This window comes from Cynoglossus semilaevis, chromosome 4 (genome assembly GCF_000523025.1).
Source record: "Cynoglossus semilaevis isolate Cse_v1.0 chromosome 4, Cse_v1.0, whole genome shotgun sequence".
In the NCBI taxonomy this organism is placed as follows: domain Eukaryota; kingdom Metazoa; phylum Chordata; class Actinopteri; order Pleuronectiformes; family Cynoglossidae; genus Cynoglossus; species Cynoglossus semilaevis.
In genome coordinates this window covers 5,522,581-5,535,517 of record NC_024310.1, presented here as the reverse complement: position 1 = coordinate 5,535,517, position 12,937 = coordinate 5,522,581, and the positions used below count along the sequence as shown (strand labels likewise).

At 38.7% G+C, this 12,937-nt stretch overlaps 2 protein-coding genes across 4 annotated transcripts in view; one reads left to right on the top strand and one right to left on the bottom strand.

Annotated features, from left to right (window-relative positions):
- LOC103377795 (porphobilinogen deaminase) overlaps nt 1–1,903 on the bottom strand; it is a 5,869-nt gene extending 3,966 nt beyond the window's left edge. The window contains exons 1-3 of one of the 2 annotated variants that reach the window (XM_008308753.3): nt 1,766–1,903; nt 402–455; nt 56–128 (exon numbers count right to left, since the gene is read on the bottom strand). In XM_008308753.3, the coding sequence (XP_008306975.1) occupies nt 56–128; nt 402–455; nt 1,766–1,789 (151 nt within the window). In that variant the 5' untranslated portion in view covers nt 1,790–1,903. Of the gene's footprint in view, nt 1–55; nt 129–401; nt 456–574; nt 739–1,765 lie in introns of those variants that run through there. The other variant, XM_008308752.3, reaches the window with a different exon arrangement.
- Nucleotides 1,838–10,550, top strand: arcn1b (archain 1b). Of its 2 annotated transcripts, XM_008308754.3 has the most exons (11): nt 1,850–1,941; nt 2,935–2,991; nt 4,341–4,604; nt 5,766–5,945; nt 6,036–6,241; nt 6,353–6,514; nt 6,625–6,790; nt 7,040–7,187; nt 7,896–8,004; nt 8,199–8,403; nt 8,897–10,550. In XM_008308754.3, the coding sequence occupies exons 2-11, from the start codon at nt 2,989–2,991 to the stop codon at nt 8,984–8,986; spliced, it is 1,533 nt and encodes a 510-aa protein (XP_008306976.1). In that variant the 5' UTR covers nt 1,850–1,941; nt 2,935–2,988; the 3' UTR covers nt 8,987–10,550. The 2 variants fall into 2 exon arrangements, with proteins under 2 accessions (XP_024911045.1, XP_008306976.1); XM_025055277.1 differs by lacking the exon at nt 2,935–2,991 and having other exon boundaries at nt 1,838–1,941.
- The last annotated feature ends 2,387 nt before the right edge of the window (nt 10,551–12,937 follow it).

Here is a 12,937-nt window from a genome sequence, read left to right as displayed (position 1 = left end):
TCTCAATGTACAATTTTAGAGATGTTTTTTGGGTCATGTTTGTGCAGGTTCTCACCTATTTCCAAATGAATGTCAGGGTAGCGCTCTTTCAGCGTATCAGCCACACTGTCCGTCTGGATTCGAGCCAACTGAGATAAAAGAGCACAGCACCATTCATGTTTGGTTGAGTCCTGTGCTCTCACTTTGTTTAACATTCAACCGTTCATGAGAAATATGAAACCATTAAAAAAGAGAGAAGGAGGATTCGTGTAGAAGTGGAGTCACAACAATGATATTTCTGTTTGGGTTTTCTACAATAATTCTCAACAATTACAACCTTTGTGGACTATGTTTGCATTTAAACTGAGATGAGTGTAAGTCGACTGAAGCAGATTGAGAAGTTAATAAACATGGTTCTTTACCTGGCTTTTGCGGGTTCCTATCCGAATGACCCGGTTAACCGTGCCGTTCCCATCCTGAGGAGAAAAATGAGAGACAAAAAGCAACATTTACCTTACGCAGAAGCTTTAACTGATCTGCTTCACATTTACAACCACTTCTGCAACTGCAGTGTCACTGTCTGTGCTGGCCTCACCCTGATGTATTTGTAAGGTCCTTCCTCCATTAATGCCTAGTCTGTGTGCAGTGTCTACACTGTAGAGGCTATTGTGTTCACTGTGAGCCAGTGGCCGCCTGCTGTGACTTGGTAAAAAGTGTTGCTGAGGTCACATGGCCTCTAGATACTGAACAGTGGTCTTTCTTTTTCTTTTTGCCAGACACCACCCTTCTACTTCAGAATCTCCACCCCAATCCATCTCTGCTCAGGAGAGATAAGTATGCCAATTCACTCAAGTCCGTTACAAAGAGCTGGGAGGGGCAGCTAAGGAGGATCCAGGGAGTGAGGTGTGGTCATAAAACTTACACAAATATTAATTTATAGCTATAATTACAGTACATACAGTAAATATATTTACATTTATATACATATATATATCAAATAGTATATTCAATATATGTAATTCTCCAAAATAAAGTGCTAGTGATGAGGTATTTTGGGATTAACTACTACTTGATCAGCTAAGTAGGAAGCCAGCAATGGTTTTAATGGTATACTGTCATAAACTGACAAACCAAATTAGTTGTTTATCTATGAAAAATAAGTTTTGGAGCAATCAGGAGGTGAATTTTTCCAATCTTCTGTTTGCAAATTCAGTAATGTTATTGCAAAAAAAAAAAAAAAATACACAGATGATCGATCTTTAAGGACATACAACTTTGCTCCAGCAAAACCGATACAGGGTATATTTAGGACAAACTACACACACTGTATTTGCAAACAAACAATATATTCATACAAACTACCTTAAAATTAACATGTCATGTGAATAAAATTCAATTAAACACTACATCAGAGGGAATGTTAACACTGTGGATATTTATACTACATTCTGACGATGGTCAGCTTAAACCGTTTTCCATCATTTCATTACCGTAAAGTCAATTCGCGTTTTTATTCGAAAAAGAAGAGCTGGCAGTTCAACCGATACAATTTGTCAGCTCAAGTCACTGTTGCAGCCTACAATCACGCTGCTAAAAGTACCGTCCTCAGATTCGTCGGTACCCAATTGAATATAAGAACGCCAAAACTGACGTAAACCTTAGCCAATCAGCGTGCTTCAGAAGACTTTGACAGGATAAAATGGCGCTCCCCAGTCCAGCCAGCAAAGTAAGCATAAACTTCGTGTACACAGCAAATCTAGGCGCTCAGTTAAGGTAAAAAACTCACTGGACTGGAGTTATCCTCCGACATGTCGTAAACTTCTGCTTCTCCTCCACAGATGTTGTTCTAATCACTACCGCTTCTCTTGAACAGCGACTCCATTAGACAGTCGAGACGGAATCCCAGGTCTCATTCAGTTCTGACACGAATGGACGCGCTATTTCCTGCTGTGGCTGAACTGAGTAAGGTCATTTCCTCCTTCCGTCCGTCGCACTAGGAAGACAAATTAAAGTTTCCCAATGTAATTACATTATACTGTGTGTTGATTACATGATGAATATTTTATATTGTTCTACCCCAAAGCGTTTTTATATCATTAACATATTGGGTTACATCGCATAATGACTTTGTCATTGCCAAAATACCTGGAAGCTGAAATAACTACATACTAATAAACCTAAATCAAACAAACTCAAAACTATGTACTTATCTTTACCACAAAAAAACAAACAAAATAAAGAAGCATTCAAGGAGTAGTGCTATGTGTGTGACGAGTTAATTAAGTACTCGTGCAAGTGCAACATTATTTTAAAGTGCAAGATATTGTTTATCCAAAATCATCCACATAACATTACTTGCAGACTTTCACAAAAGTTTGACAATCATTGTTGCATGTGAGCATTAGGTACCACACCTAATTTCGTCAATTATTTTCTGATTCCTAAATGAAAGTTTAGGTACTGGTTAACTGCCAACTGTGCAACATAAAAATGATGTGAAGAGAGCTGATCAGAGCTGTAACCCCTGCAGTTAAAATACCACTTGTGGTTACAGAGAGCTGCTGCAGCAACAGAGGGAAAAAAAGCATACAAAACTGCCCTCCAATATACTTTTATATTGCTTAGAAAAGTAAAATATTTGAGCTGCGTTGAGCTTTTTTATTTGATGAATCAAGTTTAACTTTAAAAAAAAAAAGTCAAATCAAAGCAAATTTTTAACCAAACTAAAATAATTCGGATAAACACACACTATCGCTCTCTAACGTCTGTGAAAGCACCTTGTACAATATTTTGGAGCCCACGTCACAGGTTTCCACGGTGGGCAGATCTAACGCTGCACTTCCGGTGGAGACGTGGCTCTGAGCAGCTGCCATATTGACGCTGGCTAACAGTCATACAAGTACAAGTGAACTAGCTGTACAGTCACACTCTGTTATTCCTATAAATCCTCATCAGACAGGACACACGGCAGACTGAAGACATTCGCCACGCAGATATATAGAGACCAAAATGGTGAGTAACGGTCGAAAAATGTGATTTGTTCTTGCGTTTAATCGGGCCTAGAATTTATCATAACATTGGCTAATGTGGCTAAGAGCTAGGGCTACTGAGTTAGCATTTCCAGGAACGAAGTTAGTGTAAATCGACGCAACTGGTTTAGCTAGATACAGGACAACATATGTTATGCATTCGTTTTTCAGCGAAACGTATAAACTATATTGTCATTATACATAACCGATTTCTGATTAATGTGCAACAAATATTGTGACCACTTATCGCTGACGTTAACTGGCTGTACAAGCTAGCGCTTCCATTAGCTGCTGTCAGTAGCCGGAACTAAGCCAGATGTACCTGCTGTCACGTTAACTTTAATTACACGGTCATTACAGTGCATTTGTCAAAGTGTGCATTAACATTATGTCAAAGTAGTCAAAGTTATGGAAAAACAGGTTATAGAAATGAATCGCAGATAGTCTACGTGGAGTTATTTAACAATGTACTTGAGCTCTTTCATTCCTAGCTGCAGCCATTGTCAACGTGGAATTAATACAAGTATTGCCAAATATGTGCAGTCTTTTTACATCCTCACCGACAATGAAATAATATTCGCGTACATCCATAATCAGCATATGTAATAACACATATTACATAATAACACCGTTATTTACTCCCCGTATCCTTAATTATACGGAGTTTCTACCTATTTTGCTTCATAGCTGCATATTTCTAAGCACACACTCCTTTCTCACATGTTTTAAGAGGCAAATCCTCTGGTCTATTACTTCATAAAGGTGCTATGTTGGATTGAATACTAGTGTTTACCTACTAGAAAACTTAGTCTCCAGCTCTTTTACTCAAATAGCCCGTCCTTAAGAACCAGTTTGCCAGAAGCTTTACAATGATACATAATACTGTCATTGTAGAGCTGGACTCGAACACCTGAAATAAATATATACAAATATTGGTACTTTAAAGGAGTCTTTTTTTTAAAGAAGTTGAGTTGGCATTTGCTGTATGTGTAGCAGTAAAAAGGAATGGTTATAGGTTGAGTATCTTGTTGCGATACAACACAAATTGTATTGTGGGCTTTTAATTGAGAGGTTATTTATTTGTATTAAAAATTATTAATAATTTATTAAATCTATGTTGTAAGTGTACTGCCACAGTTTTATCTCGTGACGAGCACAATAATAATAAATCACATTACCACATATTTATGTAAACATGCCAGATCCATGCAACAGGATAGCGTTTACCTGTAAGCCCCGTTTTGCTATTCTCCCTGTTAAGCATGTTAAAAATAACCGCTTCCCTGATTAGGTTTAATGTTTCTGAGCATCATACATTCTTCTTACCTGCAGGTGCTGTTGGCAGCGGCGGTGTGCACCAAGGCCGGCAAGGCCATTGTGTCGCGGCAGTTTGTGGAAATGACCCGAACACGTATTGAAGGTCTACTGGCTGCATTCCCTAAACTGATGAACACGGGCAAGCAGCACACTTTTGTTGAAACAGACAGTGTCCGCTACGTGTACCAGCCACTCGAAAAACTGTACATGGTCCTCATCACCACCAAAAACAGCAACATTCTGGAGGACCTGGAGACTCTCAGACTTTTCTCACGAGTGGTAAGAATTACCATGCTCACCATAGCTCACCAAAGATGTGATGCATTTATGCGTTTGAAAATGAAGTTGATGTCAAATGACAAATTGCTGTTATGTGTAGTAGTAAGTCATGGGAGATTTCAATTTATTACACATATTCAAAATCGTGATGCCTGCAGAACTTGATTATAAAATACAAAACTAACTTTTCTTGTTTTGGGGGAAATTGAATGTCAGCTAAACATTGATGGAAGTGAACGAAGAAAATAAAAAATAAGCCAATTTAGGACAAAAATATTTCACAAATAAAAATACTGAAGTTAAGTAAAGCTGTGTGGAAGTGATTACAATCTTTCTTAGTTAGCTGTTGGTATTTAAAATGCAATTATTTGTTCATTTAAATAGCAAAGTGGTCAAACAGGAAAACATTGGCAATTTTAAAAAAAGAACAAGAAAATGTGAAAGATCTTTATCAAATCATCTTCCTGTACTGCCTATGATTTCACGTTTGACATGACTAGGCTAAACATTTAGATGACACAATTTAAGAAAAGAGTGGAGCAGCAGAGAAATGGTATTTTAATGTTTATTTCCCCTCACCTGTTGTGCAAGATATTCTCAGAATGATCTGTCTGAAGCTTCACTATTGTCAGGTGCAAACATTTGTGGGAATTGGTCATTGTTTATTCTTGGCATGTCTGCAGCTCTACTGTAACGATCAAAGTACAAACATGACGTCATTGATAATATCTGTATTTCTTTAATTGTTGTATTATCTGATGATGAGCGATCAGTACAGAAATACTACAGACCTTCTTGGTAATAAAACCATAGCTTATTTCGATTTCTCAGTGCATATAAAATATACCTCAACGCAGCTTATCCTCTGTTATTGTTGCAGAGTGCAGGTGTGTTGCACAGGCAGTGTGAATCTGCAATAGAAAAGTCAAGCCACCTCACCTTTTGCTTTTGGAAATGGGGCTTCTTACTTTTTACATTTCAAATTCTTTTAGGCTTTGTTCATATGAAATACTGTAGTTATATTGTTATGAACATGTCTTCAGCCTAAACAAAGTCTTTCAAAAGTTTTAAACCTTCACCAACGTACTGATGTAATCTTTGTGAAATGTTTACTAATGTTTAAATGCTTAACAGTTATTTCTTTTTTCTCTATTTGCTCAGATTCCAGAATACTGCCGTGTGCTGGAAGAGAGTGAAATATCTGAGCACTGCTTTGACCTGATCTTTGCCTTCGATGAGATTGTCGCTCTGGGCTACAGAGAGAATGTCAACCTGGCTCAGATCCGCACTTTCACAGAGATGGAATCCCACGAGGAGAAGGTGTTCCGAGCTGTCAGAGAGGTAAAATCACAAAAAAGGACTTATGATGTGTTCTGTTTAAATAATAATAATATTTATATTAAGTATTGGTGATTGAAAAATGTTATACAGACTCAAGAAAGAGAGGCCAAGGCAGAAATGAGGAGGAAGGCCAAGGAGCTTCAACAGGCCAGGAAGGACGCTGAGCGTTCTGGAAAGAAGGTACCTGCCTTTGGTGGCTTTGGCAGCGGCGGCATGACCAGTGTCTCTTCAGGGTCCATTATCACAGACACCATTGTCGAGCCAGAGAAACCCAAGATGACACCCACTCCAGTCAGGTAACACCCGTTAGAAGCACATGAACTGCTGGTTCTTGGTTTGCTGTGGGCTGTACAGTCATGTTGGTTGATTTTTATTTGACAACTTATTGTTATTCTGTACAACTTTAGGGCAAGTGGATCCAGCAAGGCTCTGAAACTAGGCGCTAAAGGCAAAGAAGTGGACAACTTTGTTGACAAACTTAAGTCCGAGGGTGAAACCATCATGCCCTCATCAGGAAAAAGAGGATCAGAAATATCAAAGGCTCTGCCCCCACCAGTCAACATGGAGGGGTAATGACAAACAGAGTTGACTGTACATTGACTGTGTTGACTTCTGTATACAAATATATTTGTGTTTATATGTATATATAATTAACCATTTGTTGTGTTGTCCTTCTTAGTGTCCATCTCCGTGTGGAGGAGAAGATCTCGCTGACCTGTGGTCGCGACGGTGGCCTACAGAACATGGAGTTGCTGGGTTTAGTGACGCTCAGGGTCACAGATGACAAAAATGGCCGCATTCGCCTCATCATCAACAACAATGATAATAAAGGATTACAGTTGCAAGTAAGTCCTCCCACAATCACATAGTAACAAGTACTACAATTGTGTTTTAATCATCATTTATGATTTAGTCTGCATCGTTCTTTCGAGGAGTTAGAATATGGTGAATGTGTGAATGTTTTCAAATTTCCAGCAGTAAAACTAACAGTTTTCTTCACAGCATTTATCCTAATGACCATGTATAAGCTGTAGTGTAGACCAATGAGGTCACTTGTAATGGGGGTGCTGACAATGGTGTTTGTCTCCACTCAGACACATCCAAATGTGGACAAGAAGTTGTTTACAGCAGAGTCAGTGATTGGCCTGAAGAACCCAGAGAAGTCGTTCCCTCTCAACAATGATGTTGGTGTCTTGAAGTGGAGACTACAGACCACAGACGAGTCCCTCATACCTCTAACCAGTACGTTTGACTTCATCGTCTCAAAGAAACTAGTTTATACACCGACTGCTACTTGAGTTGATCTTGTGACCGTGATACCACACGACTCATTCGAGTTTTTTAGGTTTCTAATTATACATTTATTTTTAATATTTATTGTCTCCATTTAAAAAGAAATGAAACCAGACTTTGTGTAATGGACAACTTGAAAAAAAATCAATCTTTCCTTTCTCTTTGAGTCATATCATTTGTTGTGTTTTTCCTGATTCAAACCTTTTTTAAATGTCATCACATGCTTCCTTCGGTGTTTCTGTGCTCTTCTTTTTGTGTGTTTTTCCTCATTCAAACCTTTTTTAAATGTCATCACATCTTGTCTATATTATCAAATGGTTCTTCTGCTAAAACGGTTTTCCGCTCATGAAAATACTGCAACGCAGTTTAGGTCACAGCAAATAGTGATGCATGTCTTTATTATCAAATGGTTCTTCTGCTAAAACTGCACAAAGTGACAGCTTTGACATTGGATGGGTGTGAACATAGGCCCCACCTCAGATAAAGAACCTTTAGTCAGTCCTGTTTGACGCATTTATCTCTCATTTAGTCGAGTGCCTTGTAAAATCCTTTTGTCCTCAGTCGGTTGCTTTTTTTTTTTTTCTGCTGCTGTAAACAATGTTAAAATTATATTACAACAGTTTTTGATTACCTCATTGCATCTCACCTGTCTCTTAGTAAACTGCTGGCCTTCAGAGAGTGCCACTGGCTGTGATGTAAACATTGAATATGAGCTGCAGGAGGACAGCCTCGAGCTGAACGACGTGGTCATCAGCATCCCTGTACCGTAAGTTCATCTACTATGTCTGTGGAAACCAGTCTGCTGTGAAAATCACACACACTCTGTACATGCTGTATACCCAAGCACACACACACATGCATAGACCCAAGTTAAAAAATTAACTTAAATTATTTTTCAAAAATAGTTGTCTAACAGGAGTTAGATATTTGTTTTTCAACTGTATTTCATGGTATTCACAGATCTGGGGTAGGCGCTCCCGTCATTGGTGACTTGGACGGAGAGTACAAACACGACAGCAGACGAAACATCTTGGAGTGGTGCCTACCTGTCATTGATGCCAACAACAAAACCGGCAGCCTGGAGTTCAGCATCGCCGGCCAGCCTAATGATTTCTTCCCTGTCAATGTGTCCTTTGTCTCCAAGCGCAACTACTGCGACATCCAGGTGAGACTATTAACACACACGAGAACTCCTCTGTGGGTGGAGTGAGAACTAGAGGTTCCACTGATTGCAATTTCCAAATTTTTATTTATTTTTTTGCTATGTGTGACTTGCCAACACACTTTTTGCCAATTCAGATTTTTTTTTTTCACTTGACAGCGTTCACAAGTAGTAACAGAATGACTTGATGTAATGTGAGTGGCACAGTGATGAAAGCTGTGCTGTAACCAGAGACTCACACTTGTGATCCCTCACGGTGTGTCCCATATTACATTCATTTATAAACCCAATATCATATTTGTTGTCAGGCTTTTTTTTCTTCTTCAAAAAGAAAAGAATACAACAAATATTTGACCTACTATATAAAAAAGAACCATTGTTTTGTTGGTGCCACAAAGAAAACATTTTCATTTACCCTACTGAAAAATACACTTGTAGATAATGTGTGTTTAATATCGACATGCCTCTGATTCACTTTTCTCTTTCTCTTTTCCAGGTTACCAAAGTGACACACGTAGATGGCGACAGCTCCGTTAGATATTCTTCAGAAACCTCCTTCACCGTCGACAAATACGAAATCCTGTAAAAAGAAAATATTCAGAAAGCGACAGCATTATTAAAAAAACGAAAAAGAATCACCAACAAAAAAAGTCCTACGCTACAGAGATAGAATGAAGATTTCTTGCCTGCCCACCCTGTATATGTTTTCAGAGACTGTGTACATCAACAGGACTACATCAGCTCTCTGGCCAGGCCTCTTTCCATGGTGGAGCAGAGCAGCGGTGGTGTATTTATATGTTTGTATGACAGAGGATCATCTATATATAGAGTTAATTGAACAGGTAGAAAAGCCAACAGATCCACACTTAAAATCGAGAGGAAACGTCACTGATGCTGTAGTGTTGTGACCAACAACAGAAGTAACGAGGACTTGACACAAAGTAGAGGATGACTGTGTGGTGGGTGAGGGTGAGAGTGAGGCTGGGGGAGGCGGGATCCGGCATCAGTCCTCTCACGAAGGAGCACTGGTGGTTTAGCATGCTCCTCACACTTTGCTCCTTCACACTTTCATGGAAATGGTCTTGGATGGGGTTGTACTCTCTGTTTTTCCAGTTTCCTTTTCTCTGACGACTGCAGCGCCGTGGCTGTCTCAATCATTCAGCTGTTGTGATTTACTCTGTGGATTTCTCACTTCTCATGATAATGTTTTTCCTTTCTGAATAATGTACTCTCTTTTTTTTTTTACGAGGGAGGTTACCCTACGGTTCTGTGCTGGAAGGCAGGATAGAGCGCTGTGCTTAAACTATTTCCCCTCTGTTTACAACTGTCAACAGTATCATTTTGACCTTTTACTGTAACTTCCATCTGTTTGGTTTTTTTTTACTTTTCCAGGGTAAATTCTAAAAAAAATCATTTGGATTCTGACAGCGTAGATCAGAACTTCACGGGGGATTTTAAGCTGCAGGATGTCACTTTACTTTAAATTTGACATCGGCATCCATCCGCATCTTTTTTTTTTTTTTTTTTTGGTAACATGAACACTACCACTTTTTGTTTTGAGGGAAAAAATGCCTTTTTTAATCTGCTTTATTTTTTTCAGCCAATGATCAGGCCTTAGATAGGACAGAGTACAAAACATTTTGAGCTCAGCCCAAAGAGAACACCAAAGCCCTTAATCTACCATCTCAAAGGGCTTCACAGAGCTGAGAGAGGAGTGAGGGTAAAATAATGCTGTGATCACACAGCAGCAGTGCAGGCATCTCAGAATGTTGGACCTGATTCCATTCATGTCCAAGACAAGCAGACGCAGGACAACTGCTACACCACTGCTCATCCACCCCAGTCATCCTTTACTTACACTTCATAGTACTTCATTATCCCAAATAAAACTTTTGTCTTTCATATGTTCTGTTTTTTGTTTTTGTTTGTTTGTTTTTCATGTTCTGTTTTTTTTTGTTTTTGTTTGTTTGTTTTTCTTCCATTTGTACTCCCCAAATTTCAATTGAGCAATGGCTGTGTGGATGTGGGGGTTGAAAGTGGTTATTTTGAGCATTTTTAACAAAATTTCTGAAGGGGAATCTTAACATTCCAGTGTACAATTAGAAAAAAAATTCTTTAATGGAATAAAATGTATTATTGAAAATGTAAAATGTGACTTGTGTTTGTTGTTCAGAATTATTAACTCTGATTTAAATTACTCTTAGGAATCTATTATCAATATTTTCTGTGATTGTGGGTAAAACTACACTGGTGGCTTACCTTAGGTGACGGATTCCCAATGTGTAATTTACCCGAGTTGCCACTAGGGGGTGCGCGACATAAAATGTGATGGCGGTCTCCACGCGAGGGCGTCCTAACATAAAAATGATTCTTCCAGTGTGTACTTCACCCTGTTAGTCCGTCACATGATTAAATATAGAATTGAACAACCAATCACACTGACAGTCACAGCTGTGGTCAGTTTTAAATAATCAGTAATAATCAGTCCTGTACTATGAGAAAACTGATACTGAAAGACCATCAGTTTGTGTGGAGTCTTAAATCAGTGATCTTTTTGTTGTAAGGCAAGAATTGTCAACACAGTTCCACTGTTTGGTTCCTCACTAATTTGATTTATAAAAATAAATCAATAATCTTCAGATTATTTTATCTTTGTTATAATGAATTATCAATAATTAAAAACAATTATAAATAAATAATTTGAGTTAAATTTATTGGAGCGAAGATGATTGTTTTCCAGTCCTACAGACTGGTGGAACAGGTGGGAGAGTTCATCTGTGAGAGTGGGAGTGGGGCATTAAATGGGTCAGAAAGGGTGAGTTCAGGAAGACTCACCCATACTAGGACCATGTTGAAGGGGAAGACAGAGGATGGAGGGAGGTAGGGAGGGAGGAAAGGAGGGGTGTTAATAGCAGCCCTGCAGTCATAAAATGAGGGTGTGTCTGTTTTACGAATGAATGAGCAGGCTGATATGCTTTGTAAAGGGTCTCAGAGGAGGCAGAGGGGAGAAGGGGGGCAGCAGGGTGACGCTGGGGCAGACACTGTTGTCTTTGGCATGTTTTAAACACACACAGTCTGCAGGGCAGACACAGCTCACACTGTGGACCTCACCGTCAATGAGTCAGGGTCTGAGGAGCTGCACTGACTGGGAGTATTTACAGGACAGTAGCTGTGGGGTTTTTTTCTGAATGGAGTTCGGACGACAAAGAGTTTGGTAACGTCTGTCTGCAGTTTCTATTCACCGGGATTCTAAAATGATGCTCAAGAAAGTGAGATTTAAGGTAAGGGAAGGCAGGAAAAAAAGTAAAGTTTTATTTCAGGTTCTGTTTGATATAGAATTAAAAACTGTACATCAGCATTTTTGTGCTACTTAATTTGTAACCTGTGAACAAAAACTATTCTCACTGTTCATGTCAGTCCTACATGTTCTGTCTGTGAAACTAATGGAAAACAGAACTTTGAGTTAATCCCTAAGTTTTTTTCTTCCAAATAGTTTTGCTAGAAAAAGACAGCAGCTTAAGTTGTACTAAATAATAATAATAATAATAATTTTTCTTCTAAATAGTTTCGCTAGAAAAAGACAACAGCTTAAGTTGTGTTAAATAATAATAATAATAATAATTTACCCGCTTCAGGAGTGTGAGAGAGTTAATGAGACTGAAGAATGGTTTTATTGACAGTTTTGTCAGAGATTAAAAGCACCATAAAACAGTTCTGGGTGTTTGTCAGACTTCTCAAATAGGACAATAAAAAAGTCTCCTCTCGTGACTGGCTGCTTCTAATAAAAACATAATTGTTTAACAATTACGTTTTTTTTTTTCAAGTCCAATGTGTTTGTAATTTGTAGTTTGTAACAGAAGCAAGTATTTTGTTTCAGTCTGTAAAAGAGGAGACAGGTTTATTATCTGAAAATCAACTAACAAAATGACTGTGATTGAATATTCGATTGAAGAAGTTCCACCTGAACCGTGTGAAAGAACCCTTAATCTGACCTCTGGAAACACACGCTCCTGTGAAAACCTCCAGATGAACAAAGCTGTGCTGCATCTTCCTGCACTTCAAAGTGGAGACCTGCCACACCGAGGTGATAATTACAGCAACAGGTGGCGCTGCAGCTTCTGTCTCTCAGCAGCTTTGAACACAACCATTAGGGATTTACTGCTGTCACTAATGTTCGCTTCTCCTTTTGCATTTTATCATATTTTATCACGTGGTGAGATGAAGACACAGAAGGTGTGTTTGGCTACACCTAATGGTAAAAATGTGTAACTAACTAACACAACTTCTACTCATATCATTTTAACCTTTTTTTTTAGTAATTTAAAAAAGTAAATTAAAGCATGGTTGAATGGGTTTATAGAAATAACATTCACACCAGCTGACGTGTTCATTGTTTTATATATATATTTCCCTTCCTCTAAACAACATATTCTGCGCAGGAAGTTCGTGTTTATCACTTTGTAAATTGCTTATTTCCTGCACCTAATTGCACAAACAAACGCGGCCGCCTCAGCTCACGGGGACACGAGAGTCTCTG